At 43.3% G+C, this 26,532-nt stretch overlaps 2 protein-coding genes across 3 annotated transcripts in view; one reads left to right on the top strand and one right to left on the bottom strand.

The window, feature by feature from the left end:
- The window catches only part of REC114 (REC114 meiotic recombination protein), a 106,032-nt gene extending 100,533 nt beyond the window's left edge, over positions 1 to 5,499 (top strand). For both annotated transcript variants that reach the window (XM_047863364.1, XM_047863363.1), the window contains 2 exons: positions 2,471 to 2,560; positions 5,335 to 5,499. In XM_047863364.1, the coding sequence (XP_047719320.1) occupies positions 2,471 to 2,560; positions 5,335 to 5,499 (255 nt within the window). The remainder of the gene's footprint in view (positions 1 to 2,470; positions 2,561 to 5,334) is intronic.
- A 91-nt stretch (positions 5,500 to 5,590) lies between these two features.
- The window catches only part of NPTN (neuroplastin), a 74,876-nt gene continuing 53,934 nt past the window's right edge, over positions 5,591 to 26,532 (bottom strand). The window contains exons 6-10 of the mRNA XM_047863008.1: positions 20,099 to 20,232; positions 14,958 to 15,231; positions 8,081 to 8,102; positions 7,175 to 7,249; positions 5,591 to 6,624 (exon numbers count right to left, since the gene is read on the bottom strand). Of these exons, the coding sequence (XP_047718964.1) occupies positions 7,189 to 7,249; positions 8,081 to 8,102; positions 14,958 to 15,231; positions 20,099 to 20,232 (491 nt within the window). The 3' untranslated portion in view covers positions 5,591 to 6,624; positions 7,175 to 7,188. The remainder of the gene's footprint in view (positions 6,625 to 7,174; positions 7,250 to 8,080; positions 8,103 to 14,957; positions 15,232 to 20,098; positions 20,233 to 26,532) is intronic.

The following is a 26,532-nucleotide window of genomic DNA, read 5'->3' as shown; positions in this document are numbered from 1 at the left end:
AAATAACATTATTCATTATTACTATTATTGCCAGTACCGTTACCCTCCCAGATCTGTGTTCCCTTGCAAGTGAACACGTTAGCGCGCTGGTCAGTAAGCAAGGGTCAGAACTCCCAAGGCAAGGGGACCGTAAGATGGAACGTCTACAGCTGCAGAGCAGAAGACAAGGTAAAGCCACTAGGTTAATTTGCCAGAGTGTAGACATTGTGAAATACTGCCTAGAACATTCTAGTTTCCTAATGGCAAAACATTTCCCAGGTTTGTCGTAGCTGCTCCTGTGCAAATTTGGTATCACATTCCCTTTCTCAGAATCCATCTTGAGAGTTGCAAGCTGTAGCCAAGTTCTAGTCCTCTTGCTGCCCTCCTGGACTCAGGTGTCATTTCCCCAATGCCTTATATATACCTTCTTATCTGAAATAGTTCTCTTCTTTGCAGGTAGAGATAATTTCCTGTCTTTTCATTTCACGTTCTTCAGTCATTTCCCAGAACATTTGGTTTTTATTCTTCCTCAGCCTTGTAATTTTACCAACTGTGGCCTAACCAAGGCTTCTCAACCTGAGGGCTTCTAAGGCAGCCCAGCCCACCCCGAAGAAGGGGGAAAGGAAAGACAGGAGGGCGAATGGCAGTTCCCAGCTGAACTGTCTGTTGTTGATACAAGAAGTCCAAAAGAAGAAAGCAGCCAGGAGGCTCCAGTTACTGTGTGCACAGCACCTCCCTTGTCTGTGCACTTGGGTGGAGGACGGTCTGATCCCGGAGCCGCCTACTCACCTCAGGTGGTTCCATCACACTTGGCTACTCTCCAGCGTAGCCAAGCGTGCAACATGATGTTGGGTTGTTGTCTGCCCCGTGTTTGAAGAACATGTGTGACGTGAACTGGTACTCTAGGAAAGCATCAAAAGTCAGAGCTAGAAGAAATGCCAGGCACTGGAGTCTTTTATTTTTACAGATGAGGAAACTGGACAGAGAAAGGGGGTTTGCCTAAGGACTCCTGATTCACTAGAGTCCCTTATGTTTTTGCTCATTTTTAGTATTCCTGACTAGTTTTCTTTTTGTTCTTTCCTTCCTGTCTCCCTCCCGTTTTTGATGCTTCCAGATCTGCTTTTCTGTTAGTACCTAGTGTTAATACCTATTACTTTTCTGTTAATACCCACTACTAGCAATAGTCAGCTTCACGTAAGAGGAGACAAAATTTGGACACTCTGACTTCTGCCAGCCGTGACGTGATGCTGTTAGAGGCATCTTCTAGGGAGAGCCTGGTTTCTCTCTCTATGCCACCAGCTTGTATGTGGGACGGGCGCACCTGTGTGCAATAGCCCCAGGTATCCAAAACCTAGCCAGAGCTGCAGACACGTGGCTAGGAAGGAGGGGTGGTGGGGTTTCGGAAACTGTGCTCTTAAGTAGAGGCGGCCTTCGGAGGCCTTTTAGGCCTCCAGGCCACCTCCTACACTGTGCTTTTGCCTGCGCTCTATCCAAGAAAACCCCCTCACATTGTAGATTCTTTTGAAATAGATTCTGAAGCATTCCTACACTTCATGCTTAGTGTACCACCTACTATGGCTCACCCCCTCCACTGTAAGCTTGAAGTCTTATACCTGCCTTCATTCTAGCACCTCTTAGGTTGCATGCTAATCACTGTTCTACTTGTTAGGTTCTCACTTGGCTGTGGGTTCTTGAGGGCTGGACCACTACCTTGTTCTCCGTGGCTCTTTCCGTGGTAGGCACTAACACTGTTGAATGAAGATATCTCGGTATTTTACTAACAGAAGAACTCATTCCCTTGGAATGTCTAAAATGAGATTTTTTTTTTAAGTTTTATTAAAAGCATATGGTTATCTTGAAATCATAGGGTTTATTTCTTCCCCTGCTTTGCTTTTCTGTCGTGACCATGTATTACTTGAGTTGTAACTCTCAGAAAGTAACAAATCAGGGGCGCCTAGTTGGTTGAGCTCAGTTGGTTGAGCGTCCCAATTCTTGGTTTCAGCTCAGGTCATGATCTTGGCAGTTTGTGAGTTCGAGCCCCACATCGGGCTCCGTGCTGTCAGCACGGAGCCTGCTTGGGATTTTTTCTCTCTGCCCCTCCCCCACGTGCTCTCTCCTGCTCTCTCAAAATAAATAAACTTTAAAAACAAAATCATTATCAGAATCTGGACAGTGTCCACTGCCCTCCAGCACCAGCACATGGTCCTGGGCTGGGCCTCTGAAGACAGGAGGACATGATGGGGTTGGACAGCCGGTGAGACACCGAGGAACACCAGGCGCAGGGCAGGAACCTCAGACAGAAACTCTGTCCATAACCCCCTCCTGTAGTAAATCGAGGGACAGCCCAGCTTAAACCAGGACAGAGTCCACTGACAATGACTTTATGCCTTTACTGACACTGGTATTTTCTTTTCACACAAGTACGTGTGTTGCCAGTCCTATGATGGCCAGTGGCATTTCTGATTACGTTCAGCTCGTCTCCTAATTGCAGTCACACCAGAAGCCAGAGAAGCAGCAGCAGCATGGACCGGCCGGCACAGGGACTTCAGGAGGAAGGACCTCAGTGAGTTGGTTGGCTCAGGTAGGGCCTATTTCCCTGTTGTCTTCCTTGGTCACGAAAAAAAGTGATCCTGAGGAATTTGTATCCTTCCGTTCACCCCTCTGTGGAATAGTGACGTGAAGTGCCAGCAGAGAGAGGACAGTAGAGACAGACGGGGCCGCTTCCGCCTACCTGTGCCGTCAGGTGCGGTGGCGCCACTGAAGAGCTGCCCTCCGAGGAGGGGGTGGGGGCGCTGTTAGCTTTTCAACGTGTGACATAAAGAATTTAATTGCCACGCTCCCAAAGAGAAATAAAGGGAAGAACTTCCATTTAATTTCCAAAATGAGATTGAGAACTATCCTAAGACAGGTATCAATATGAATTTGGAGCCAGCTCAGTGATGGTCTCTGTAGCAGCAAATTTCCAGTGCTAAGAGCTGAGGATGTCCGGAAACCTGGGAGGATTCAGCCTTGTTCCCACAGGCTTGCTTTCAGACATTCCCCTCCCCTTGCAGCTTGCTGTTACCAAAGCATCCCACATAACCTATTCATTCAAATTCAGGGTTGCTTGATGCCCTGCTCTGCTGGGAGCTCCTGGAGGCCTGTCTCCTCCTCACTGTGTTCCCTGCTGCGCTCGACAGCAGCTCTCCGGCCAACAGCTTGTGCTTTCCACACAGTTCTGCATGGAAATCAGTATTTAAGGATGAGTTTTCTTTTTAATGTATTTATTGAACTGTGCTAACAGTAGTATAAAACGGAAAATATGGGTGTTTCCTCCATCTGGCTTACCACTCAAAATAAATAGTCCTACAATTAAAAATTTAAGACGATTAAATAAGAATTCACATCTATTTCTTTTAATAACTTAGCAACCACAACAACAAAAAAATTAAAAGCCTCTTTGTCCAGCAGCAGGACAAACTCCACAGTGCCCCAGTTTGTAGCCTCATATCTGCATTGTGGTTAGAGGTTAATTGAATGAGTGGCTGAGGAAAACATGGAAACAAGGCAGGGTATGATATCGTTATTCAGGAAAGATCAGATGCGGCAGAAGGCGGACCGTAGCCCAGCGTATTTACATAGTGGAGAACCACGTACGAACCATGCACCAGGCGGGCGGCTCAGATAGGTTTCTCATTTGCTCTAACCTTCTGGACAAGTTGTTGCATGAACATAAGTGCATAAAACATTTTAGGAACCAATTTAATGTTGTATCTTATTACCTAGAATTCCATTTCAGCTACACAAACATACACATAAGGATGCTCTTCAGTGTTGTTCATAGTAACAAAACTGGCAACAACATAAATGTGCACTAGTAGGATACTAAGTGGTTTTAAGTGTGGTATAACCACAAATGGGATAAAAATACAGTCAACAAAAGTGATATATATCCCTATCTGTTGACGTGGAAAGACGTTTGTAATACATTAAGTTTTTTAAAAGGTTAAAAACAGCATGGATGGTTTAGTTTTTATAGAAACACAAACACACAAAATAGGTCTGGAAAGAGATACACTGACCTGCTAACAGTGGCTCTCACTGGAGAACAGGGCTCCATGTTACTTTCACATTCTTCTGAGAGGCTAGTTTGAATTTATTAAATTTCTATTACAGTTTCTAGAGAAATATCAATTGTGCACACGAAAACACACCAAACCATGCCATTCATAGAAAGGGCATAAAACCACCTACCTAGTAGATGGAGTGTGAAGAGTAAATATGACAACTGAGTCAAGCAGCAAACACAGATGTAACACAGCAGGGCTGGAGCCCATCGTATCACAGTAGACTGTGGATCTGCTGTCACCGTATCTTCCAAATTGCCAAGCACAGTCAGACTTTCATTTGAACTCTGATATCTAAATCTGGGCAACTTACTCAGCTGGTTATTATTTTTTTTTATTTTGAGAGAGACAACTGAGCGGGGGAGGGGAAGGGGCAGAGAGAGGGAGAGACAGAATTCCAAGCAGGTTCCAGACTGTCAGCACAGAGCCTGACTCAGGTTTTAATCCCACAAACCATGAGATCATGACCTGAGCTGAAATCAAGAGTTGGGACACTTAACTGACTGAGCCACCCAGGCGCCCCTCAGCTGGTTTAAAACACTGCAAGTTACCAAAGAAGTCATACAGGTGGCAAATAAGCATGTGAAAAAATGCTTGACATTATAGAACTTCCATTTATGACATTCTGGAAAAGGTAAAGCTACAGAGTAATGGAGAACAGATCAGCGGTTGCTTGCCAGGGGTTGTTTGACATAAGAGTGTAGGCAGCATGAAGAAATTTTCGGCGGGAGGTGGAGAGGTATGGAAATGTCCCTGTCTTCTCTCTGGTGATAGTTACATGCCTCTCCCTGTCAAACTTCGTGGACAGGACTGGAAAGAGACATGAGTGAGCTAATTATCTCCTTTGGACAGTGAGTTTGTGACCTCTATTACATTCAGAACCCGCCTTCCACAAGGTGACGGCTCACACCCATTCATCTGGGAGGTGAGAAAGATGAACTAAGCTAGTGCATTTCATTCATTGACAACTTTCTTACCCACAAAATGTTAACACAGTATTCTTCATTAAAGCAGGACCTTACCTTTGTAAATCATTTCATTAATTTGACATGCTTAAGGATACAAGTTTATCTCACTTCCTATGTGTAGTTAGAGGCATTATATATAGGAACCCCGTAAAGGTAATAAACACTAATTTTTGGTGTTTCCCTGATATTTCCTAAAAGCAAAGTTTTTCTGTGTTCTGTTATTTCAAGCCATTGCTTTTGGCTATAATCACTAATAAACTACTCTTCTGGAATCCCCCTAGTCTCTCCTGGTGTCAGAGGAGCTGTCCCCGGTCTATGAACAATCTGCGCGGGACACGGAAGACTTACGCCCCTTTCTACGCTTGTGCCTCATGGATCAGAATTTCCCCGCATTTGTGGAAGAGGTGGAAAAGGAACTTAAAAAGCTGACAGGATTGAGAAATTAACACTCCACGTACATACAGAACTAAGGAACTTGAAAAAGTTCACTGAAAAAGTGCTTCCTCCTAAGATTAGATACAAGAATAAAGAGTATTATTCCAAGCACCTTTTATCAATGTTTTATTTTTAAAAACAGTGAATCCACTTTTTTATACATCATTGCACTTCAACACTTACACAGAACACAAGTACATGCATCTACGGTTACACACCGCATGAGAACCCTGCCGGGTGAGAAAATCTACACTCAACTGTTTTAAATCAATGTGAAAAATACAGTGTCAACCCCAGAGGATAACTAGTTGCATAGAATACCATGCTATAACATTTCAAGGTCATTGAAAACAAAAGGTAAATTATAAAAGTTTGCCTTAATTGAATGTACAATAAGGTTCAACACATCAGTGCAAAAGGATTTAAGAATTTACATGATTTAACAGAAGAAAAAATAATCACTTAAAAAGCAATCATACATATATACTGCAATTCAATATATCCATTCAGTGGAGTGTTCCAGCTTTTTATCAAAGTCATAGGTTAAGCCCTTAAAATTATAGATTTCAGTTTATATTACTCATCTTTATGTACCAGAACTGCACAATCTCCTCATCTGACAACATACAGTAAGGAATGAATATCAGCAGCTAAAAAATGAAACAAGCATTTATTTTATTTTGGATTTCTCCCACCCCCAAAAATATAAATATATATATATATATATTTATATACTGTATATATCTGTAGGTTTTGCTGTACTTTACAAAAATGTTATCACTAGATGGCAGCAGTGCATTTTAGAGCTTTGCCAATTTAACAGCTGCATTAAGTAAAAAATGGCGCATGCATGATCCGATCCTCAGAGGACCTTTTCACTTCTACTTAAATATTTTAACAAAGGGGGGAAAAAAAGCAACATTCACAGCACATCAAGCCCCAAATAGTTTACACCTTCTACACTGAAGCATTGTTTAAAATGTACCTGACTAGATCACCCTTACAGGAAAGGCTAAATAAGGCATGCTTTAGACAGTCATTTGTGGTGCTGCTCACTTAAAAGGGGAGAGAACCAAAGAGGTCCAAGCAGAAAATTTAGCAGATCATGTTGCCACCAGTTTCAGGAACCTAAAGATCTGTGAAGAAAAAGTATTTGGAAATTAAAAGGGAATATGCACTGTCCCTGAAGACTACACCAAATCCTACATACAACAAAGCTTTGGTTCAGACAGCACGCGCAGGGATGTGGTGTGAAACTCTGATCTCCATGTGCCGGCATGGAAGGCACTCTGGCCCAGCTATGCCCGGCCACCATTCTTGCCTTGCCCTCACAAGCAAAGTGGAATTAACTGGCCTCTGGGAATAATCCACCCAAGGTGACAATTTTTACCTTTTTTTAAAAAATACAGTTAAATAGTGGTGCAAAGGATGCATTTTGAAACACCATATGTATTCTGAAACGGCACTTATATAAATATGTGGAACAACACAGCTGAAAATGTTCCTTTCCGGCTGCTGCACTGGACGGAGGGCAAACAGAACTTGTTCCATCATATCAACAGCTCTGAAATGAACTAGAAGATCCTACAACATGCTACCAACTACCAAAGAATGTGCAACAAGGTCAACAGAGGCAACGTTCGTTTGCATATAATTTTTAAAATTTCTAAGGAAGGCCATACTTACATTATAAGCAGTATTTAATTTGTGTTTCTCTGGCGCAAGTTTTTATCTTTGTGATTGTTGGTAGAGTTGGTTTTCCTTTGGAGGAAAAATTGCATTATAAGAGTTAAAGTCAGTGGCAACTCTTGAAATTATAACACATGGAAATACAGGGATTCTTTCACTTACTACCATCCCTGGTATAGTAAGAAATTTTACTGCACAACATTAGTCAATAAAAATATTCTTTGTGTAACGTGCATACACACACACCTTCAGTTAATCCTTTTGACTCCCAAGGCAGACAATATACAGGTAACTTTCCATCCGATTTACAAACTATAATCTAATTACTCTAACGGTGTATGGACAGTGGTTTCTTCTCTACTGAACACCACAGTCTCTTCTCGAATGATAAAAGATAATCACACACAGGCAGGCAGTGGTGTGCCCTCTGGCACTCGGCCAATTTGGGCCTCTCACCCCTTAGTCCCCAACTCTAGGAGACTCCGCTTCTCCTGGACCGACTGAAAATTTGCAGTACCATCTGTCTTGGCTACACGCAATTGTTAATGAAGCCAGACAGCTTCTCCATGCTACAGTCCAGCTTGAAATTAACGTTCACAAAACTGGCAGTCTCCGATACACTTGTTATTTCCTCCACACTATCAATTCAAGTATGTAGGACGTGCAAAATTTTAAATGGTTTTTCTGCATGGCGTTCCACCTTGTGTTGTTACGGAAAACAAAACTGCACAGCCTGTCCTGGGAATCAAATGGCTGTCAGCTCCATGTCTGTGTAGCTAGGGAGTCTACACTACAACACTCATTTCCACCCGCTGGCTCCCCACCACCTTAGCTACTCACTCCATTCAATTAAACTGCAAATACAAAATAAACTACTGAATCAATGTCCAACAAAGTACTCACATTGGCCCAGCTGGTTCATCGTCTGTAAGGTATTCCGTTTTTTAATAATCCGAGAGACAGGAGGAGAAAGGAGAAAATCGTGAGACTCTACGTTAAGAATTAACAGAAGAGCAAACGGCAAGTGGCAAACATGGCTATTCATAGCATTTATTCAAGGCCATTCCATCTGGAGGTGCAAAACACTCATGGAGTTATTACTTCTAGATTCGAGTTTTTAATGGCGGGTATGTTGTTTCAATGGTTTTAGTTGACACTGGGAATGCTTGTCATGAAAAACTGCAACTGTAGCGGACAGACAGGCTGCGATATTATACTCATCTTGTCCCCAAGTTCCAGTGGTTCACTCTTAGAGAAATGAGAACACAAACCAACATTTCAGTTGTAAAATCCTGCTGTTTGTTTTCTTGTGGTGAATGCATGGCTCAATCCTGCAGTGTGGACGGATGTGTGTGTTCTATACATTTAGCCACACATCCTCACTTCCCCAAAAGACAGTGTTCTTGCTGTTTTGTAATCTTTAGGAGAGTCTTTAGTCTGGCGAATGAGATTGAGGGAGAGGAAGCCACAACAGTTCAACCTAATACTGGGTCAGCCCAGCTGGGCTATGCCAGCACAAGTGCATACATAACCAGAAGACGTTCTGTGATACATCAGGGAGAGCTGAATAGTGGTGACATCCCTCTAGAAAATACTTCAGACTTCTGACAGAAAAGACAGGCTCAACTCGAGCCCTGGCCAAAACCAGAACCCGAATCCAGATGAGCCATGAGATAGTTTTTGTTTTGTTTTTTTTAAACCAAAAAGCTTACATCATCTGAGTTTAGAAGCCTTCTTAAATTGGTATTTCATTATTCTGATTTATAAGTTTTTCTTTCCTGTTTCAACTAAGGGCAACTTGGTCCCCTTTAAGCAGGGATATATGTACAAGGGGAGGGAACAAGCAAGTGCTCTTAGTTTTTCTGTTTTATACCAGTCAGGTAGATTAAATGATTCTGAACAGTTTGGTTTAGCTGAAGGCTTCTAGAAAAACTCTCAGCAGGATTCCACAAGGGGGCTTGGTGCACATGAAGCAGTTATGGAGATTACAGTCTCAGTGTAGGCATCTGCAGGCGCACACGTCAGGAGTAATGTCTGTCACAGGGAGACATTGCTCCACCTGGTCCTTCGAGGCAACGGAGAGGCAAAGCCACCGCCAGCACACACAGTGACTGGAGCAAAAAAAGATTAAAAAAAAAAACGAACGAACGAACTAACCACAAACCAATGACTTCTCAGCCAAACAACAGGCTGGCGACACACCAGTGTCCAACAGGATTCTACTGCTAACAGTACACTATTGAACAGGTACAAAGAACAAACTAAGAGTCGAGGACACCCGAGACATCAGTGTGCTGTGTATGCAGTGAAGATATACGAAGACATATCAGGACTGAGACACACGAGCCCGGCCTAAATCTACCCTCACCACAACACCCGACTGCTCTCAGCATCCAGGCCAAGCCAGCTCAGCTACATGCTAGGAACTAAGCACTTCAGGGACTTAAAGGAAAAGACACAGGAGCAAACTTAGGATAGTTTTAGTGCTCTGGCTGTGTACCGGAAAACACGAAATTCTAAAGATAACTGACAAGACCACCACCAACCTACTCCCAATGTGGAAAGAAAAAGCAGGGGAGGGGGGACATCGCGATAGCCAAGCTACTCTTCTCAAAGCATGACGCTGTCGGCACCGACCCGAGCACTTTACACGCAAGCTTTTCTTTCGGTGGGGGGTTACGCCCTGCTGTCCGCCCAGTGGGGTCGTCTTCCAGCCTGACAAGCCGGTAACGTGCAAAGGGCCGCACGTTGGGGTTTTAGCAACAGCGGCTCCGGTGCAGCTGCCATGCCTGCAAGTGGGAGCGGGTGCTATTCACGCTAGTGTCTAAGCCTCACTTCATCTCTCTCCCCACATCCACCTGCACATTTACAAGGAATCGAGAAAAGAGCCTCGTGTCTCCTACTGTCCTGGACTGAGCCACTATCCGCAGCACCACTCTCCCTTTACAGGTCAGACAATAAACAACCTGACCCTAACAGGGAAACCAGGAGAGAGGGAAGGAACAGCACTACAGAAAAAAAGGTACGAAAATCAAAAAGTAAATGAGAATTGAACAGCAAACTGAAATCCAAATTAGTTGTGAAAGTGAATGAAGTAAACTTGAAGAAAAGTGTTAACATCATGAACTGTGCATCGTATAGACTGAAGCGGAGATTAAACAAACTCCAAAAGCATGCATATCGCTCACTTACCACCATGTTTTAAGGGTTTGATGCAATTGAGGGGGGAAAAAAAAGAAGTCATAGTAACCGACAAATATCAACATACCCCAAACCCTCAGGCCAAAAGATAGCTGCTTAAACAAGGGCTCCTCTCTTCACCTAGGCATTACTCACAACCACTGGCTAGATGAGAGGAAGAGGACTGGGGAGAAGGGAAACAAGATGCTTCTGGAATCCACCTCAGGAGAGTGAAGTTCCTGGTGGAACTGCTGTCTTCCCAACAGACGTACTCCGGCCCTCACTCCCCTAGATCACATGGCCGTGTCATCAGGAAGAGTGCTCTGCGATGCCCGCTAAAGAACGGGTTACCTGACATGGTAGCACCTCCAAAAAGATGGCTTTCCAGTCAGAATGACCAAGAGGGGCCTGTCTGGTCAAAGCTCCTTGTTCACTGCCTTCATCTCACGGAGGATGGGCTTTTATAGTTTCTAAACCTGCTTACATTTTGCCTCATCTCAGCAGATTAGCATTAAACCAGAGACTGATTAACAGTTACTTCCAGTTTCCTTTCATATTTGGTCCTATTGTATTTTCTCCATAAGGTAACGGACTCAGAGGACCCCTAGTTAAGAGACAATGAAAGGTGTGTTTTGCATGTCATTTTAAAGATCACATTTCTTTACCAACATTCCTGGTCTGTTGTAAAGCTTCATATTCCCAACTGATAGATTTTTCGGATGTCAGAATACCTCTTAATCGTAGAGTGTCTAAAAGAGTTCGAATGCATCAGAGCCACTAAAAATGGTCCCCCCAAAACCTCAGATCTCCATCAGTAACTTAGAAGAGTCCCTTTGAACTGCTTATAAAAATTATCTCCCTAACGTGAAAACAGAAAACTCTTTTTGATGCCACCCCTGCTTTTCTTAAATCAGCTCCTACTGTTTTCACCTGCGGTCACTAAAACGTCCAGTAGAACTGAAGGCACCAACCATGAGGCAGGTTCCCGCCTCATCTCCCCAGGTGAGCGGGGAGGGGGGAACTTGGAAGCACACACCAACCCCTCTGCTTCACTCAGCAGAGAACCAGCACAGAAGGTCTGCTCCAGGCATGTGAGCTGTAGGATGGATGGAAGGCTAGGGGGATGCTGGCTGGACCCACTCTTTTTAGAAAATTATCATGTAATATTTTCAGAGAATGTAGTCAAGTGATGAGTAAGCTGAAAAAACGAAGCCCTTGTTTGTCTCCACGACTCATCTGTTCCTGAAAACACTGAAGGTAAAAGGTGAGATGCAGACCATCTATCTAGAAGACAACCAATCTACTGGGCACCGATCCTCAAAGAGACCACAGCAGGGGCTAAAAGGGACTTAGTGTGAGTTTTGCTTAAAAATGTTCTGAGTAGATGCCAGTAGACTAAGACACAGAGGCCTTTTTTCCCCCTCCCCCTACTGGAAGTAGCTAACCCTTAACCCTAAGCATTTTCTATGTGAGAAATCTAAAGCAATCTTTGCCATTCTGGTGAAGCGTACTTGGAGTAAACTCTCTAAGTTCAAATTTGTGCAGGTGTGTAGTTTTAAACTGTTCACTTAGTGCTTTTCTGGTCAGGGGCTGAGTTACCAAGAACTCACAGACTACCCGAATAGGAGTATTATGAGTTTTATATGAAATTTTTTCACATAAGAAAAAGTTCAGTAAGTCAAAAATAAATCCTAGGTCTACCTTGATAATAAAAAGTACCTATTTTGGCAGAGAAAGCATGTCAGGCATATTAAAAAAATCCATTTTCACAGTGGCACAAATAAGTCAACAGAGCCACAGATGGCTGGCTGATAAAAATCCATCACCTCTAAAACTCCCAATTCGTATCAGATACAAGGTACCTCTTCATTCATTCCACAAAGGAGTGCCTGCATCTCTCTATATGTAGACCTGGGGACAGGGTAGGTGGGGAGAAAGCATATGAGGGATGCATGGGAGTTGAGGGGAAACTGGCTGGAAAAAAAGCCACAGCATAAGGAAAACTCACTGAGGAACAATCAACTTTTTTTTTTCTTTAATGATTAATTCCAGGAGGACAAGAAATAAAGGGGCATAGGAGCAGGGAGGGGTTTGAGAAGAGGAGGCAAACAAAGGAGAAAACTCTGGGATGGAAATGCCAGAGCAAGGCAGGGAAGTGGAGATGGAGAATGGAGCCTGGGCCGCGCTGGCTGTCGGGAAGGGAGCAGAGAGGAGGCGAACACCGCAATAATTCCAGCATCCCAGGTCTGTTGCCCCAATTCAAGAACAAAAAAAGTAAACGCTGCTTGCATCACATTTCTTCCAGGAGATCAGAGCAAAGAGATTTTACTTTGCACTTACCCACGTCTTTTATGTAGGATTCTTCCACTGTCTATAATAATTTAGCTTAAAAGAAGTACCTTCCCTTCAGGAAGCTGTTCAGAAGATCAACTGGCCACCACTTGAGTTCAGTAGCCATGGAGCTCTAGCTCTTTTAAGATGGCCACTTCCCCGGGCAGGTGTCTGCACTTGTCAGAACCAATACTAACCACTTCTCAAATCTAACCCAAATGTCTTCCAGACACGCTGGGAGAGCAACCTGGTAAACAAAGTGGCTTCCTACGAGGAAGACCGGAACCTCTGATGGAGACCAGCTAAGCCAACATATCACTCTGCCAAGAGAGCAGCACCCAGCCTCATCATCTTAAAATAAAAAATCAGGTCCGGAAGCCCATCTTTGCCCTTTCCTACCTGACTTTTTGCTTCTCCACCTTTCCAAAGGGAAGGCTGAGCAAGGTGATATTTAGCAAAGCAAAAGCATTCTGAGGGGATGAAAAGCCCTTTGCAGGACTGAGGCATAACTGCTTCTAAAGAGCTGTGCTAGAAATACAGACAACTTCCCTTTACTCTCAGGCCTAAATACAGGTATTCTGCCTTGCTTGGGAGTCCTAATTTGTAGCAGGAAAGAGAAAAATCTAGAGAAAAAAGCATTATGCATATGTGAAAAATCCCAAGAATGCAGTTCACCTCGTAGAACAGCAGTTCTGTGCACCTAGGAGAAGGAATGTAAAAATCCCGGGGGCACACTTCTGTTGCAGGGAATCAGCTCATTTATTCACACAGGCCCATCGACTTCCAGCTGGCGTCCGCCTCACTCCTCTGTCTAGCTCACTGCTGGATGTACACCGGGAGGGGTTCTGCCAGGGCTCCCTACATGCGTTGTTAGTGTCAGCGACAAATCTTTTTGCCAGCCTCCCTAGAATACTCCCCTCTACTTAGTGCAGGCAGAGATTTGGAGGTGCTGAGAAGAAACAAAAAGAGGGGAAGAGGCTGCTGTTCTCAAACATGGCCTTCCAGACAGGCTGAAGCCACCAGCATGTCTTCAGGGCTGCATGACTTCTGAGGGAGCAGCAGACCCCCCTTAGCAATTCTCCACAGACACACATGGTTGGGGCTGCAGTCCTGCTGGTCAGCCACGGGGACAAGGACAACTCTGTGGGGCAAGGCACAGGACCACAGTGCACAAGCACAGGCCCAGAACAGTCACACCAGAGTTGGCAACCCCACCATCACCCAAGGCCCGCCTCCACTGAACTTGGGCACACACCCTTCTCATCTAGTCAGTGATGGACAAGTGGGGGTAATCTCTGGCTGGCCGATTCATTTGCTGACGACGTGACAGGACAGGAGGGTGGGGAGCTAGTCAGAAAGCTGAAGGAGCTACTGATACAAGTCTCCAGCAGGAGCTGTCCCCTGACTGGAATCCCAGGGTTACAAATGGAATACCAAAAAAAAAAAAAACAAAAAAAAACGAAGATTTCCTAGGACCTTCCTGATTGTAAGCATGTCCCCAAATCTAAGATCCATGTTCTTTCCAAAGCTTAATAGTTCACTGTAGTCCTAGTGCCGCTCTATCCACTCCCATCTCTGGCACTCCACCAGCCTGCGGGTGCCACCCTGGGGCCTGGGCTCCAGGTGTTACTGCTTAGCTATCTCTGCCTTAAAAGTGGGGGTGTGGATGGATCAGACTCCACCATTTTGTCTGTGAGACAGAAAAGCCAAATGCTAGGTGCCTGCTTCACCAAGAACCTTGAAAACCTATCAAAGGGACCAACCAAGGGAACCAAAGGCTGGCTTGTTCCAATGGCTTTTCTCAAGAACAGTTTGACTGGACTGGGGCAGTTACCTACAGGGGCTACACGAGGCAACCATGTGACAACCAATTAGATACCTTAAATCTGCCTGAAAGGCCAGGTGGCCTGCGATCTTGGGGTGGCTTCTAGGCTTGACTTGGATTCTCCTCAAGCTCAATCTGCCTGATGATCTGTATTGAAGGAGGACAGAGCTGAACAAAGAGACTGACAGCTGCCCGCTCCCCACATGGGGCCTGAAGGGCAGATGGGACTGGGGCTTGGAGAACACCCAAATGGAGGGACAGAGCTAATAATTATAGCTCTAGGTGGCTAATCTTAGGGGTAGGGATTAAGGAACCAGTATGAGAATTTTCCTTCTCTCCTTTTGGGACTGAACCCCAACATACTTATAGTCCTCTTTGGGTGCTTGGAAACCATCCCAAGGAACCAACCCCAACATTATAGCTATTTTGTAGGGATGCTCTTACCATCAGGAACTTCATCTGGCCTCTTCCTCTTCTCATACACAACAATGATCACCACCAAGATGATGATTTCAGCCAGAATTCCCAAAAAAGGCCAGAGTGGGGCCAGGTGGCTCCGTACCCTGAGGATGGTGACAACGGAGGCAGAGCCAATGGAGTTGGTAGCATTACATTCATACTCGCCAGGGTCTTCCGTGATCTGGAGATTCACGATGTTCAGCTCAGTATAATTTTCCTTGTTGATGATGAAGAAGCGGCCAGAGGTATTGACAATGTCCTGCTCAGGGTAGAGAAAGGGAGAACACACAGAGGTCAGAGTAGTTGAGTTCGTGTCCAAGATAAGGTGGCACTGTTCTCCATTCTTAGCAAGATCATTGGCTGGGATGAGGGAGCAGTGTCTAGGACCATCTTTGTCCAGGTAACTTGTGAGCCCTTCATTATTAACTTCCTTTCAATATCAACAACAACAACACATTAGTAAACTTCTGGTAGAGCCAGGTTAAGGCCTCCCCCACTGTTGGTCCTCCAGACTTCTCCAACTTCTATGAAGTGACTGGAAGACCTACTCAATCTAGAAAATGCTACTTCAAATACCATATGGTAAGAAACCATAACACAGAAGGAGAATTGAGAAGGAGGGGTGTGACCTCCACGGTCAGGCATATATGCTAACCTCAGGCCTGTCTGATGACTTCAGAGTCAGGACATCTACTTCGTGCTTGGTGAATTCTGGGAAGTCTCCTTAAACTTCCTCCAAAAACAATGCTAAGAACTTGCTCCTAGTCAAGACTAGAGAAATTTATAACTGCCCTTTCCTTTCAGAATTACAGGGTTAAAGCAAAGTTTATTCAATCAATCAACTATTTACTAATGTATGCTACATGTCTTATATCCTACCAAGGGGAAGGTGAAATAGGGAAAAGTATGATACAAAAACGAACAAGGAGACTGACCTCAAGAGGGAACCTCAAAAGGGATGGTCATAGGAATGCGACGAGAAGCCCCAATGGAGGGCATGTACCAAATACTGTGGGGCAGAGTGAGTGGCCAGTGCCAGAAACAGTCAGGGAAAGCTTGACAAGAGCCAGCTTTTGCACTAGATTGTGGGGAGGAGAGGTGCTAAGTAGGACGGGAGTACTCCAGGCCCATGTGGGAAGGCGGAGGTGAGAGTGCACAAGCAGGGCTCTAGGTGGAGCTGGGATCCAACAGGCTCATAGCACTGATCCCCTGGGGTAGCAGGAAAATGGACTCATGTGCCAGTTGTTATGCAACTAAAGTGTAATCAGAAATAGTAGAGAGGAAAGGGGAAGATAATCCCCAGAATGATGTCTAGCTATAGCATACAATCGTGTCTGCAGTTGAGTGTGGGTATGCCTGAAATGGCAAACTCAGCCTTCAAAACAAGTTATCCCATGAAGCTTCGACTCGAGGACTTGGAAAGCTGCCAACTTCCCTCACCCCCCCCCCACCCCCCCCCCCCCGCTCTACCGGCTCACTAATTCCATGTTTTTCACTCATAATCAGAAATGATTATTGTCTTCTTTGATCCACAGGCCTTCACTAAGTATTTTCTGAATACCATTTTATGCAAGAAACTTTTAACCTTTTCAATCAATGCATAATAAGATACTGAGTGGAGACTTGTCCTGTTGCTACAGAATTGATGACTAAGGAGAAGCATCAAAAGTACCCTATATTCTTGGATGAAAGCACAGCATAGGGAATAGAGTCAATAATACTGTAATGACGTGTAAGGGAACAGATGGTGACTACGCTAATCGTGGTGAGTGCTGCATTATGTACAGAACTGTCAAATCACTATGCTGTATACCTGAAACTAATATAACATTATATGTCAACTATACTTCAATAATAAAAATGTGTACTTTTTTTTTAAAAAAAGGATTCAAACACCATTAACTTGCACTTAGGAAGCGTTCACATACATTTATGACTGATAGTGATTGATACTTAGGTTTCAGTATCAAGACTGTGTCACCTTAGTCATTAGATATTCAAACCTTCTACAGTGTTGATTTTTCATCTCACCTGTCAAAGACTAAAAATAATATATGTAAGTATGCCACCATATAATTGTGCTTCTGGCTACATTTCCTTGTATTTCCAATTTTTAATTCATTCATTTTGGAACTGTACTATGTAGTGTGAAAAGATCATGATAGCTTTGTCTTTATTATGGATTAATCCTCTTATCATGATAAAAAGGAACTCTTGGTTTAACCCTTTTAAGGTATTACTTTTTATTAGTTATTATTTTTGAGAGAGAAAGAGACAGAGTGGGGGGGGGCAGGAAAGCGGGGGGAAGAGGGGCAGAGAGAGACAGAGTATGTGAAGCAGGCTCTCCGCCGACAGCAGAGAGCCCAATGCTGGATTCAAACTCATGATCATGACCTGAGGTGAAGTTGGACACTTAACTGAGCCATCAGGCACCCTGGTTTAATGTTTTTTATTTGAATTTCACTTTCTGTGATGTTAAGATTTCCACTTGTTCTTTCTATTTATAGAATTTCACTATATCTTTGTCCATCATTTTCGTTTTAACACTTTTATATTATTTTGTTATATGTAGATTATCTTAAACAACATATATTTTTGTTTCTTAAATCTGCCTTTTAAGGAGGATACTTAAAACTTTGTATTTAACACGACTGTAATTTTTACACTTATGGTCAGAAATTATGATTTACTTTAAAAAAAAAAAGTACCTATCTCTTTAAAAAAAAAAAAAAGGTTCAAACAAATCAGGGGGCAAATAGTCCTGCTAGGGCTTACTACAAGGGAGTCCATCAAGCTACCTTACCCCTCACATGACCACATCAACCCTCGCCAATCTATAAAAGAGAAGACAGGATTAGAGGTGACAGGAAGAGAGTTATACTTGGCATTGCATGCAGCTTCCCACCCTGCAGCTGAGTGGAACAGGCACCAAGAGAATCACTCAGGCTGGGGGTGCCAAGAAGAAACTATCTTTTTCCAGTGGGTATTTGTTTAGGCAGGAGACCGGCTGATGTGCCGTATGCCTCTCAATCTTGGAAAGGGCTATTTGGAGATCTGAAGGCAGAGTGGCCTATACTCCCAGGATTTGAAGAGCCATGATGTTCACGTTTCCCTGACAGGGTTGGTTGCCTTCTGGGTGAGAAGACCCCAGCAGTAAAAATCATCTGTGGCCGGAGCTAAGCAGGAAACAGAGATTTCGGTTAGAGTAGACCGCTAATATCTGAGAACTGGTCCTATAAGAACCAACACAAGTTCTTACAAGATCCAGATCTGGACACCTGCCACGCAGAGGCCACAGAAGGAGCAGCCAAGAAGCAGTGGGCTATAGGATAAGTCAGATGAGCCATACTTGTCCTCTTTCCCACTCCATACAGAAGAAAAACCCAGAAGACAGAATGAAGACAATCCTCTGCTCCCCTTGCAGCCTAGGGAAAGGGGATGAGAGAGAAAACTGGAATTTTGGATTGGGCTGGACTAAATTCTTTAAAAACAAAGAGGTCCAACAAAGTTATGGGATCTGTCTAGAAAAGGGTTCTGTACTGAAATTAGTGTCTAGAAAAAAACTGAAAGCATTTTATCTTAGCCCTCAACCAAGTTTAGACTGTTCGACAAACTGGTTTTCAAAGGCATCAACCTAGAAATTGCTTTTCTTTTCCCTACCCCTCTTTCATTAAAAGTTTTCTGTTTCCCAAACGATTCACAGCTTGAAAGCAACAAGAAGTAGTAACTGATTTCAAAGGTTCTTCACAATGTAACAGATAATTAAGAGTTCATGGGCATGAGGGGCATCTGGGTTGTTCAGGAGGTTAAGTGTATGACTTCATTTCGTGGTTCATGAGTTTGAGCCCCGTGTCAGGCTCTGTGCTGACAGCTCAGAGCCTGGAGCCCACTTCAGATTCTGTCTCTCTCTCTCTGCCCCTCCCCTGCTCACACTCTGTCTCTAAAAAAAAAAAAAAAAAAAAAACAAACAAACAAACAAACAAACAAAAAAAGAATTCATGGGCATGAGAAGAAGAGGAGATGAAAATATCCACTGAGGAATCCCAATCTGCTTTGGCAAAAGCTCAAGGGCTCTCCTACCCAGATACCAGGAGAGAAATGGGCATTTGCTTGCCAGCACTTTAGAGAATTAAATATTTTGTTGACTTTTCAGGGCCTGCTCTGAAAATAACCTCTCCCTTCCTCATCACGACCCCTTATTAGTGGGTTTCTGAAATCTAGTCATCATTGTTAATGTCAGAGTCCTTACCACCACTTGACATATCATTATTGAGAGATCCTAGAGTGGGAAGAATTATGGACTTGAAATTTAAAAAAAAATGGATTTGACCCTTCCTTGGTTTTGTCACTAATTTGCCTTGGTTAACAATGCAACCTTTCTGAAGAAGCAGATTAGATTATCTCCAGGGTCCCTTCTGATTCTGATGATTGACAAAGAGGATGCCTGAAAAGTACAGTGCTGGGCATGCAAGGCCTCGGGAGAGGAGGAATGTATGACACCCTCTCACAGAAAAAGAGACTGGCCAAATGTCACGAAATCAGAGAGAGAATGAGAGTCTAACAAATATTTGACTCCCCCAACACCATCAAGAATCATCCCACAGATTGAAAAAGATGTCTTCTTTGACCTTTTCTGGAGCAGATACTGTCAGATTTCCAATGTCTAAGGCTGCTCCTGAGGCTCATCATGTTGCCCCAATTCCTAATCAGTACTTTCTGTGTCCCAGGCATATACTAGCAATTGCCCTCATTGCCTTGTCTTTCCAAAAAACAAGAAAGGTATGTTAAGACTACACCAAGAACAATATTTTCTTTAGGACAGATGCACTAGAATAATAAAAAAAAGTTTAAGATTGGGATTAGCTCTTTCAGCTTGTCTTGAAGGCAAACCAGTCAAATCGCTTAGTAGACAAACAGCTCTAACAGATCATGTAGGGATTCCAGTGCTGGACAGAGACTGTCAGTGACCTCCAGATTCATAACATTCATGACTAGAAAGGGTAACCAGGGCCATGCCATTATGGCAGGGGTTGCAGAAACTGGTCCAGATGTCTGGACCTCCCCAGGAGAAACTCCAGCAACCACAGAGACCCAGGTATAGAGAATCAGGGCTGCCTCCTACTCACCATGGGCATACCATTCTCCTTCTTGCGCCAGATCCACTCTGGGTGCGGATAGCCAACTGATTTGCAATACATCATGGCATCTTGCCCTTCATTCTTGTTCTCGCTCCGTTTGTGGCCAGTGATGTCAGGAGCAGCTGTGAGAAAGAGTGTTGAACAGTTATCATGGGAAGCTATTCTGAAGAGGATACAAAGGCCCCACCTACTGACTCAGAGCCCTGCTTCCAAGATAGCCAATCTTTAGGCCCATCCTCATATTTATCTTTGATAACATGCATTTCAGGTCAGAACAGAGCAATGGAATCAAACCATGCCCTACCTCCCACCCACCAAAGCAGCCAAAGCAGATACCAGGATTGCTATATGTGAAGTTCTGCTATTAATACAGGTGGCTCTCTAACCTCCTGGAAGAGGAGGCATAGGCTCAACTGCCCTAAATTAAGACATCCTTTAAAAAAAAAAAAAAAAATGCAAACAGAAGCTATTATCATCTCCTCTTCCAGTCATGGTTTTTTCATGCCTGAACTAATAACAATTATGGATTATATCAAATGTCATATATTCCCTTAAGGAAATGAGAGATCTCTAAGGTCAAACATTTAAAATCAAGTCAAAGATTGCAAGCTATATAAAAATAATGAATGCCTGGAGAAGCTATCTGATGACTATCAATGGGCAAGGCTCTTCCAGGAAAGAGGGAATCCAGCAAACTGGTCTTCACAAGAAAGGAATAAACAGGAAATTCAACCAGTGTCCCAAGAGATTTTATTAACAGTTTAAGAATCTGACCTGTACACCTGATTTGCAGTAATCTCAATAAACCCAATCTTGGGGGAATTTCTAGACATGTTAGACGCTGCTGGTCTTCTCTGCTTTAAGGGATCGCTTAGGAAGAAATAGACAGCACCTGTGGTTTAAAAATTAGATAAGTTTCAAGGATCCAGGAAGCCTGAAATGGGGGCTAATTCTTTGAATTTAGCCTCCTTTGATCTTGACAATATTTTCTACCATACCTCACCAGTTACAGTAAGTAATGTGAAAGCAATAAAACTCAAAGTAGGCCAGATGTCACGTAGTTGGCCAAGACAGGAAAGAGAATCAACAGGTCTGGTCCAAATTCAAGTTTTGCTAGTTCTTTAATTATTCTGTGCTTCATTTCTACACCCATTATCAAATGGAGATAATCCTAGCCCCTGCCTACATCCAGGGGCCTTGGGTAGGAAAGATTTAAAACACTCACTTTGCAACTATAAAAGCCTGTACAATTGTATTATATCACGGGCATATCCCATGTTCCCCCTCAAAACAGCCTGTTTTTTCTTGGCTTAAAACAAATCCAAAGTTCTGCTACTTCTCAGACTGTGCTTCCAAGGCCACCTCCAGAGGCACCTGGACAGAAATGGAATGAATGAAGTTCCAAGCTGTCTCTATCACCACTGCCAGCCAAACTGAAACCTGCTCAGTACTACACAGTGTGTGGTGTTTTCTATCTAAAGAGGAGGTTTTAAAGGAAATGCCTTTTTGTTTTTCCAGGTAGACTTCCTCACTGCAGAAGGGAGTGGGCCAAGCTGGCTCCATCTTACTGCCATGTCACCAGATTTCTCCCAAAGCCACTTGGTTACTGCTCAGACCTACTGCTCCCCCTGCTCCCCCTTTCTCAGAGCTTTCTTCAGTCAGTAAAGAGTGAAGAACATCTTAAGTCCTCCAAGGAGCAAGCTCCATGGCAATACACTAAGTAAAACACCATCATGGGGAGACACAGCAAGCAGGACTACCACATTTCGCTTCTAGTTGTATTTCATTCATCTGACAAAGATTTGTTGAGCACCCACCACATGCCAGATACATCACTGACTAGTGGGGGAAGGTCTTTCTACTGAGGTGCATTTTAGCACAGTCATGAAGAACACTAAGGGAAGAGCACACTCCTGTATCTGTGGGAAGAACACTCCAAATAAAAGACAAAAAGCCTTGAGGCACAGGTGCACTTGTTATGTACAAGGAACGGCATGGAGGAGTTTGGCTGAAACACAGTAAGAAAGGCAAAGATGGTAGGAGATGAAATCAGAGTGAATGGAGCCCAGATTGAATAGGACTTTGCAGGCCACTGAAAGGACTTTGGCATTTACTCTGAGTCAGCTGGGAAGCCACTGGTAAATATCAAACATAGGTATAAAATGATCTGCATGTTTTAACAGGCTTCCTCTGGCTACTATGTAGATGACTATGTGGAATCAAGACCATTTATTTAAGGGAGCTATTAGAGTAATCCAGGCAAAGGAGAGGGTGGTTTGGATGAGGGCGGTAGCAGTGAAAGAGATTCCGATACATTTTATAGGTTGAGTTAAGGTATTTGCTAATGGAATGGATGTGAGATGTGAGGAAGAAAGTCAAGGATGACTCAAAGGTTTCTGGCTTGAAGAATTATAAGAATGGAGTTGCCAGTTACTAAGATAAGACTACAGAAGAACCAGGTAGTTTTTTGTTGGCTTGCTTTTGTTTTGTTTTTGTTTAGGAATGGAGCAATGGCTGTGGTAAAAACCAGGAGTTCAAAGTTGAGGACATGTTAAGCTTAAGATACGTCTTTAACCTCCAAGTGAAGGTGTCAGGTAGACAGCTGAGTATCAAGTCTGAAGCCCAGAGGAGTAGTCTAGGGTGAAGATATAAATTTTAGAAATCAGCTTATGTGTGACATATTTTTCCATTTTCCTTTGCCCCACAGAGAATACCTACTCTAGCCCAGTTAACTAATTCCAATAGTACTGTGAATTCAGTACCATCAGCTTTTACCTTGGGGACTCATCTCAAGGTTACACATTAGAACCACCCAGAAGGCTAAAAGTCGATCTGGTTTATGGCACCATGGCCTCCAAGAAAGTCACTATTCTGTGCAAACTGGTGCAGCCACTCTGGAGCACAGTATGGAGGTTCCTCAAAAAGTTAAAAATAGAACTATCCTATGGTCCAGCAATTGCACTACCAGGTATTTACCCAAAGGATAAAAAGATACAGGTTCTAAGGGGTACATGCATCCTGATGTTTACTGCAGCATTATCAACAATAGCCAAACCATGCAGAGAGCCCAAGTGTCCATCAATTGATGAATGGATATAGAAGACATGATATTTACACACACACACACACACACACACACACACACACACACACACACACACTGGAATATTACTCAGCCACCTAAAAGAATGAAATCTTGCCATTTGCAAAGTAAGTCAGAGAAAGACAAATACCATATGATTTCACGCATGTGGAATTTAAGAAACAAAACACATAAACATATGGTGGGGGGGAAGAAGAGAGATGGAAATAAACCATAAGAGACTCTTTTTTTATTTTTTTATTTTTTTTATTTTTGGGACAGAGAGAGAGACAGAGCATGAACGGGGGAGGGGCAGAGAGAGAGGGAGACACAGAATCGGAAACAGGCTCCAGGCTCTGAGCCATCAGCCCAGAGCCTGACGCGGGGCTCGAACTCACGGACCACGAGATCGTGACCTGGCTGAAGTCGGACGCTCAACCGACTGCGCCACCAGGCGCCCCCATAAGAGACTCTTAAAGACAGACAACAAACAGAGGGTTGAGATGGAGGTGGGTAGGGGATGGGCTTAGATAAGTGATGTGTATTAAGGAGGGCACTTATTATGAGCACTGAGTGTTGTATATAAGTGATGAATCACGGAGTTCTACTCCTAAAATCAGCATTGCACTGTATGTTAACTAGAATTTACATACAAATTTGAAAAGAAAAAAAAAGTCAATATTCTGAAAGGATGCAGACTAGAAGGCCAAGACCTGAGGAGAGAGATGGGGATGGTCTTCACTCCTACCTTGGTGTTTAGGAGAACACTACTTCTCCTTTTCATTCATCTACCTTGGTGTTCTACAGTGGCTTCTATTTATAGATGTGAACATGGCCTTAAAGGCTACTATGCACAGAGATTATCTAGGAACTTAGCTACCCCATCACACTTCATTGGTCGTATTTACATAGAATAAACCTACAGGAAAGAGTTTTCAACGGTTAGATCTGTTGCTTTCTCCTCAGCTTAGCAAAGAATACTGAGTGAAGCCCTGATTATTCACCCTTAGGATGGTGGGAGTGTCACTAGTATTATGAGCAGAGAGAAAATTAAGCCACATCACTCTATCCTTAAGGGAGTGATTATAACAACTATCACTTTAGCCTCTGGATCAATGAAAAGTTTTTTCACTTCTCTCTTTCCTTTATGGTAACTGCTCAATCAAAAATCACGTTCCTCAGTTGGTAGCCACACTTGTGAACATAGCATGATGCACAAACTTGTCAAATCACAAAGTTGTATACCTGAAGCTAATGTAACATTTTATGTCAACCATAGTCAAATAGTAAAAAAAAAAAAAAAAAAAAAATGTTGGGGAGGGGGACAAAAAGAAAGCAAGCCTGTTCCTGTCCTACCAGCTAAACAAGACAGAGGAACCAAAGCAAGAAATGAAACCAGGCTCTCAGAGCACATGTAAAGCACTGGTCAGAGAGCAGAGGGGCCCTTAGGGCTCATCGTCCACCCATGGTGGTTTTTAAATAGTCTCCAAATTCTTTGATGTTCTTCCCTTCAAAAGGTGAAGTGTAATAGCTCCCTCCCCTTGAGCGTGGGCTGGACTTAGTGGCACAATTCTCATGAATGAAGTAAAGCAGAAATAAAGGTATGCAACTTTGGATAGTTCACAGAGCCAGTGTGGCTTTCTCCTTGCTCTCTCTCGATCACACAATCTGGGGCAGGTTAGCTGTCATACTGGGAGGCCACTCAAAACAGCCTGTGGAAAAGGCCCACACAGTGAGGAATTGACCAACAGCAGCCATGTGAGGCGGCCACTGAGGACACAGATCCTCCAGTGCCAGTCGAGCTTTCAGAAGACTGCTGCTTGCAGTCACCCCCACTAATCTGCTCCCTAATTCCTGACTCACAGAAACTATGAGGTAGTAAGAGTTTCTTGTTTTAAGCCACTAAGTTTGGGGGTCATTTAACGACCCAATGAAGAAAGAAAATATTACCCCATTTACATAAAAGAAAACTCAAGTTTGGAAAAGTTATTTAACATCTAAAATTACACTGCTAGTTAACAGTGAAGCTAGAAACAAATTCAGGGTTGATCCCAGAGGCTATGCTTTTTGAACTTTACATACAGAAGGGAAATAAACCAAACTAGAACAGAGTCCATAAAAATAAAAATATACAGTATGCTTTACAACATGCATAACAAACTGTCCAAATGTTATCTTTGCTTGTAGAGGTACTGGAACATTCCAGATCTGTAGTGGACTGATTTACCTGTCACAGTTTAACTACTCCATACACTATAACATAAGTAAAAAAGCTTTGGACTTTAAGTCAGAGGAATTTAGGCTCTAATGAGACTACTACTCACCAACTGAGTAACTCATTTAAAGTCCTTTAAGTCATTTAAGTTTCATTACTCACTTTTGTAAAATAGTAATATTCACATACCTCACAGAGGTCTTGTAAGGATTAAGTTATATCTCTGTAACAACTAGAGCTCGGGGTCAAAAATAAACATTTAAATTGACCTATCAGTAGTCAGGGAAAGGAAAGGCTAGGCTTAGACTCTGGCCTTTGAGTTCTAAGAAATCAAAGAGATGCTGATTATTATGTTCTCTGTTTGCCGACACAAACAGGACTTGTGCTTGTAACTCCAGTAAGGTTTAATCGGGTCAGATACTGGACAAATTTTTATTAATGGCCTATTTATTTATATTAGTTAACGTGCCTTATCTTCTGTGGGCTTGCCACTTAATAAGGAACTGCTTAACCAGGATCTGCTGGTCTGAAGGTAGGTCTGAGGAGTCTGACACAAATACCTTATTTCCCTTTGCCCTCTCAAGGAGGCAAGGAGGAAGAAAGAGACTTTTAAAGAGCTCACAGACCCACTTGGGAATTAACTGGCTCTCTCCCTTCATTAGTCACATACTCTAATGAAATTAGATAATGGATAGATATCCTTCCAGTATCCTAATGAATGGCAATACAGGGGCTCCAAAAGAGTCTTAGTTCCCCATCAACACCCAACCCGATTTCATTATCTGGGTCTGTGGGTGAGAACAACCTCATGCTCCTCAATACCTTCTGTTGCCTGACCAGCCTACACTCAGAGCAGAGCGTCCAGCTTCTCTGTCAGACTGGTGGCTGTAGAAAATGTCCACTTAGGCAATGGAGTTATGTTCACCTGAAGCTGATGTTAAATACAGTTAAGCACGACAGAGCCGAGAAAGGGGTCATGGTATGGAGTTTCTTACATGGACTGCTTCTTTGGTGCTCACTTTTCAAAGCAAATTCATAACCTCACAACTCGTTTTCAAAGAAACTCTATCCTTAAAGGTGTCAATGAGTAGCCTGTTTCTAAGTAAACATACTATTCCATATGAT

This window comes from Prionailurus viverrinus, chromosome B3 (assembly GCF_022837055.1).
Source record: "Prionailurus viverrinus isolate Anna chromosome B3, UM_Priviv_1.0, whole genome shotgun sequence".
NCBI lineage: Eukaryota > Metazoa > Chordata > Mammalia > Carnivora > Felidae > Prionailurus > Prionailurus viverrinus.
The sequence above is the reverse complement of the archived record's forward strand: the minus strand, read 5'-3'. Positions and strand labels throughout refer to the sequence as shown.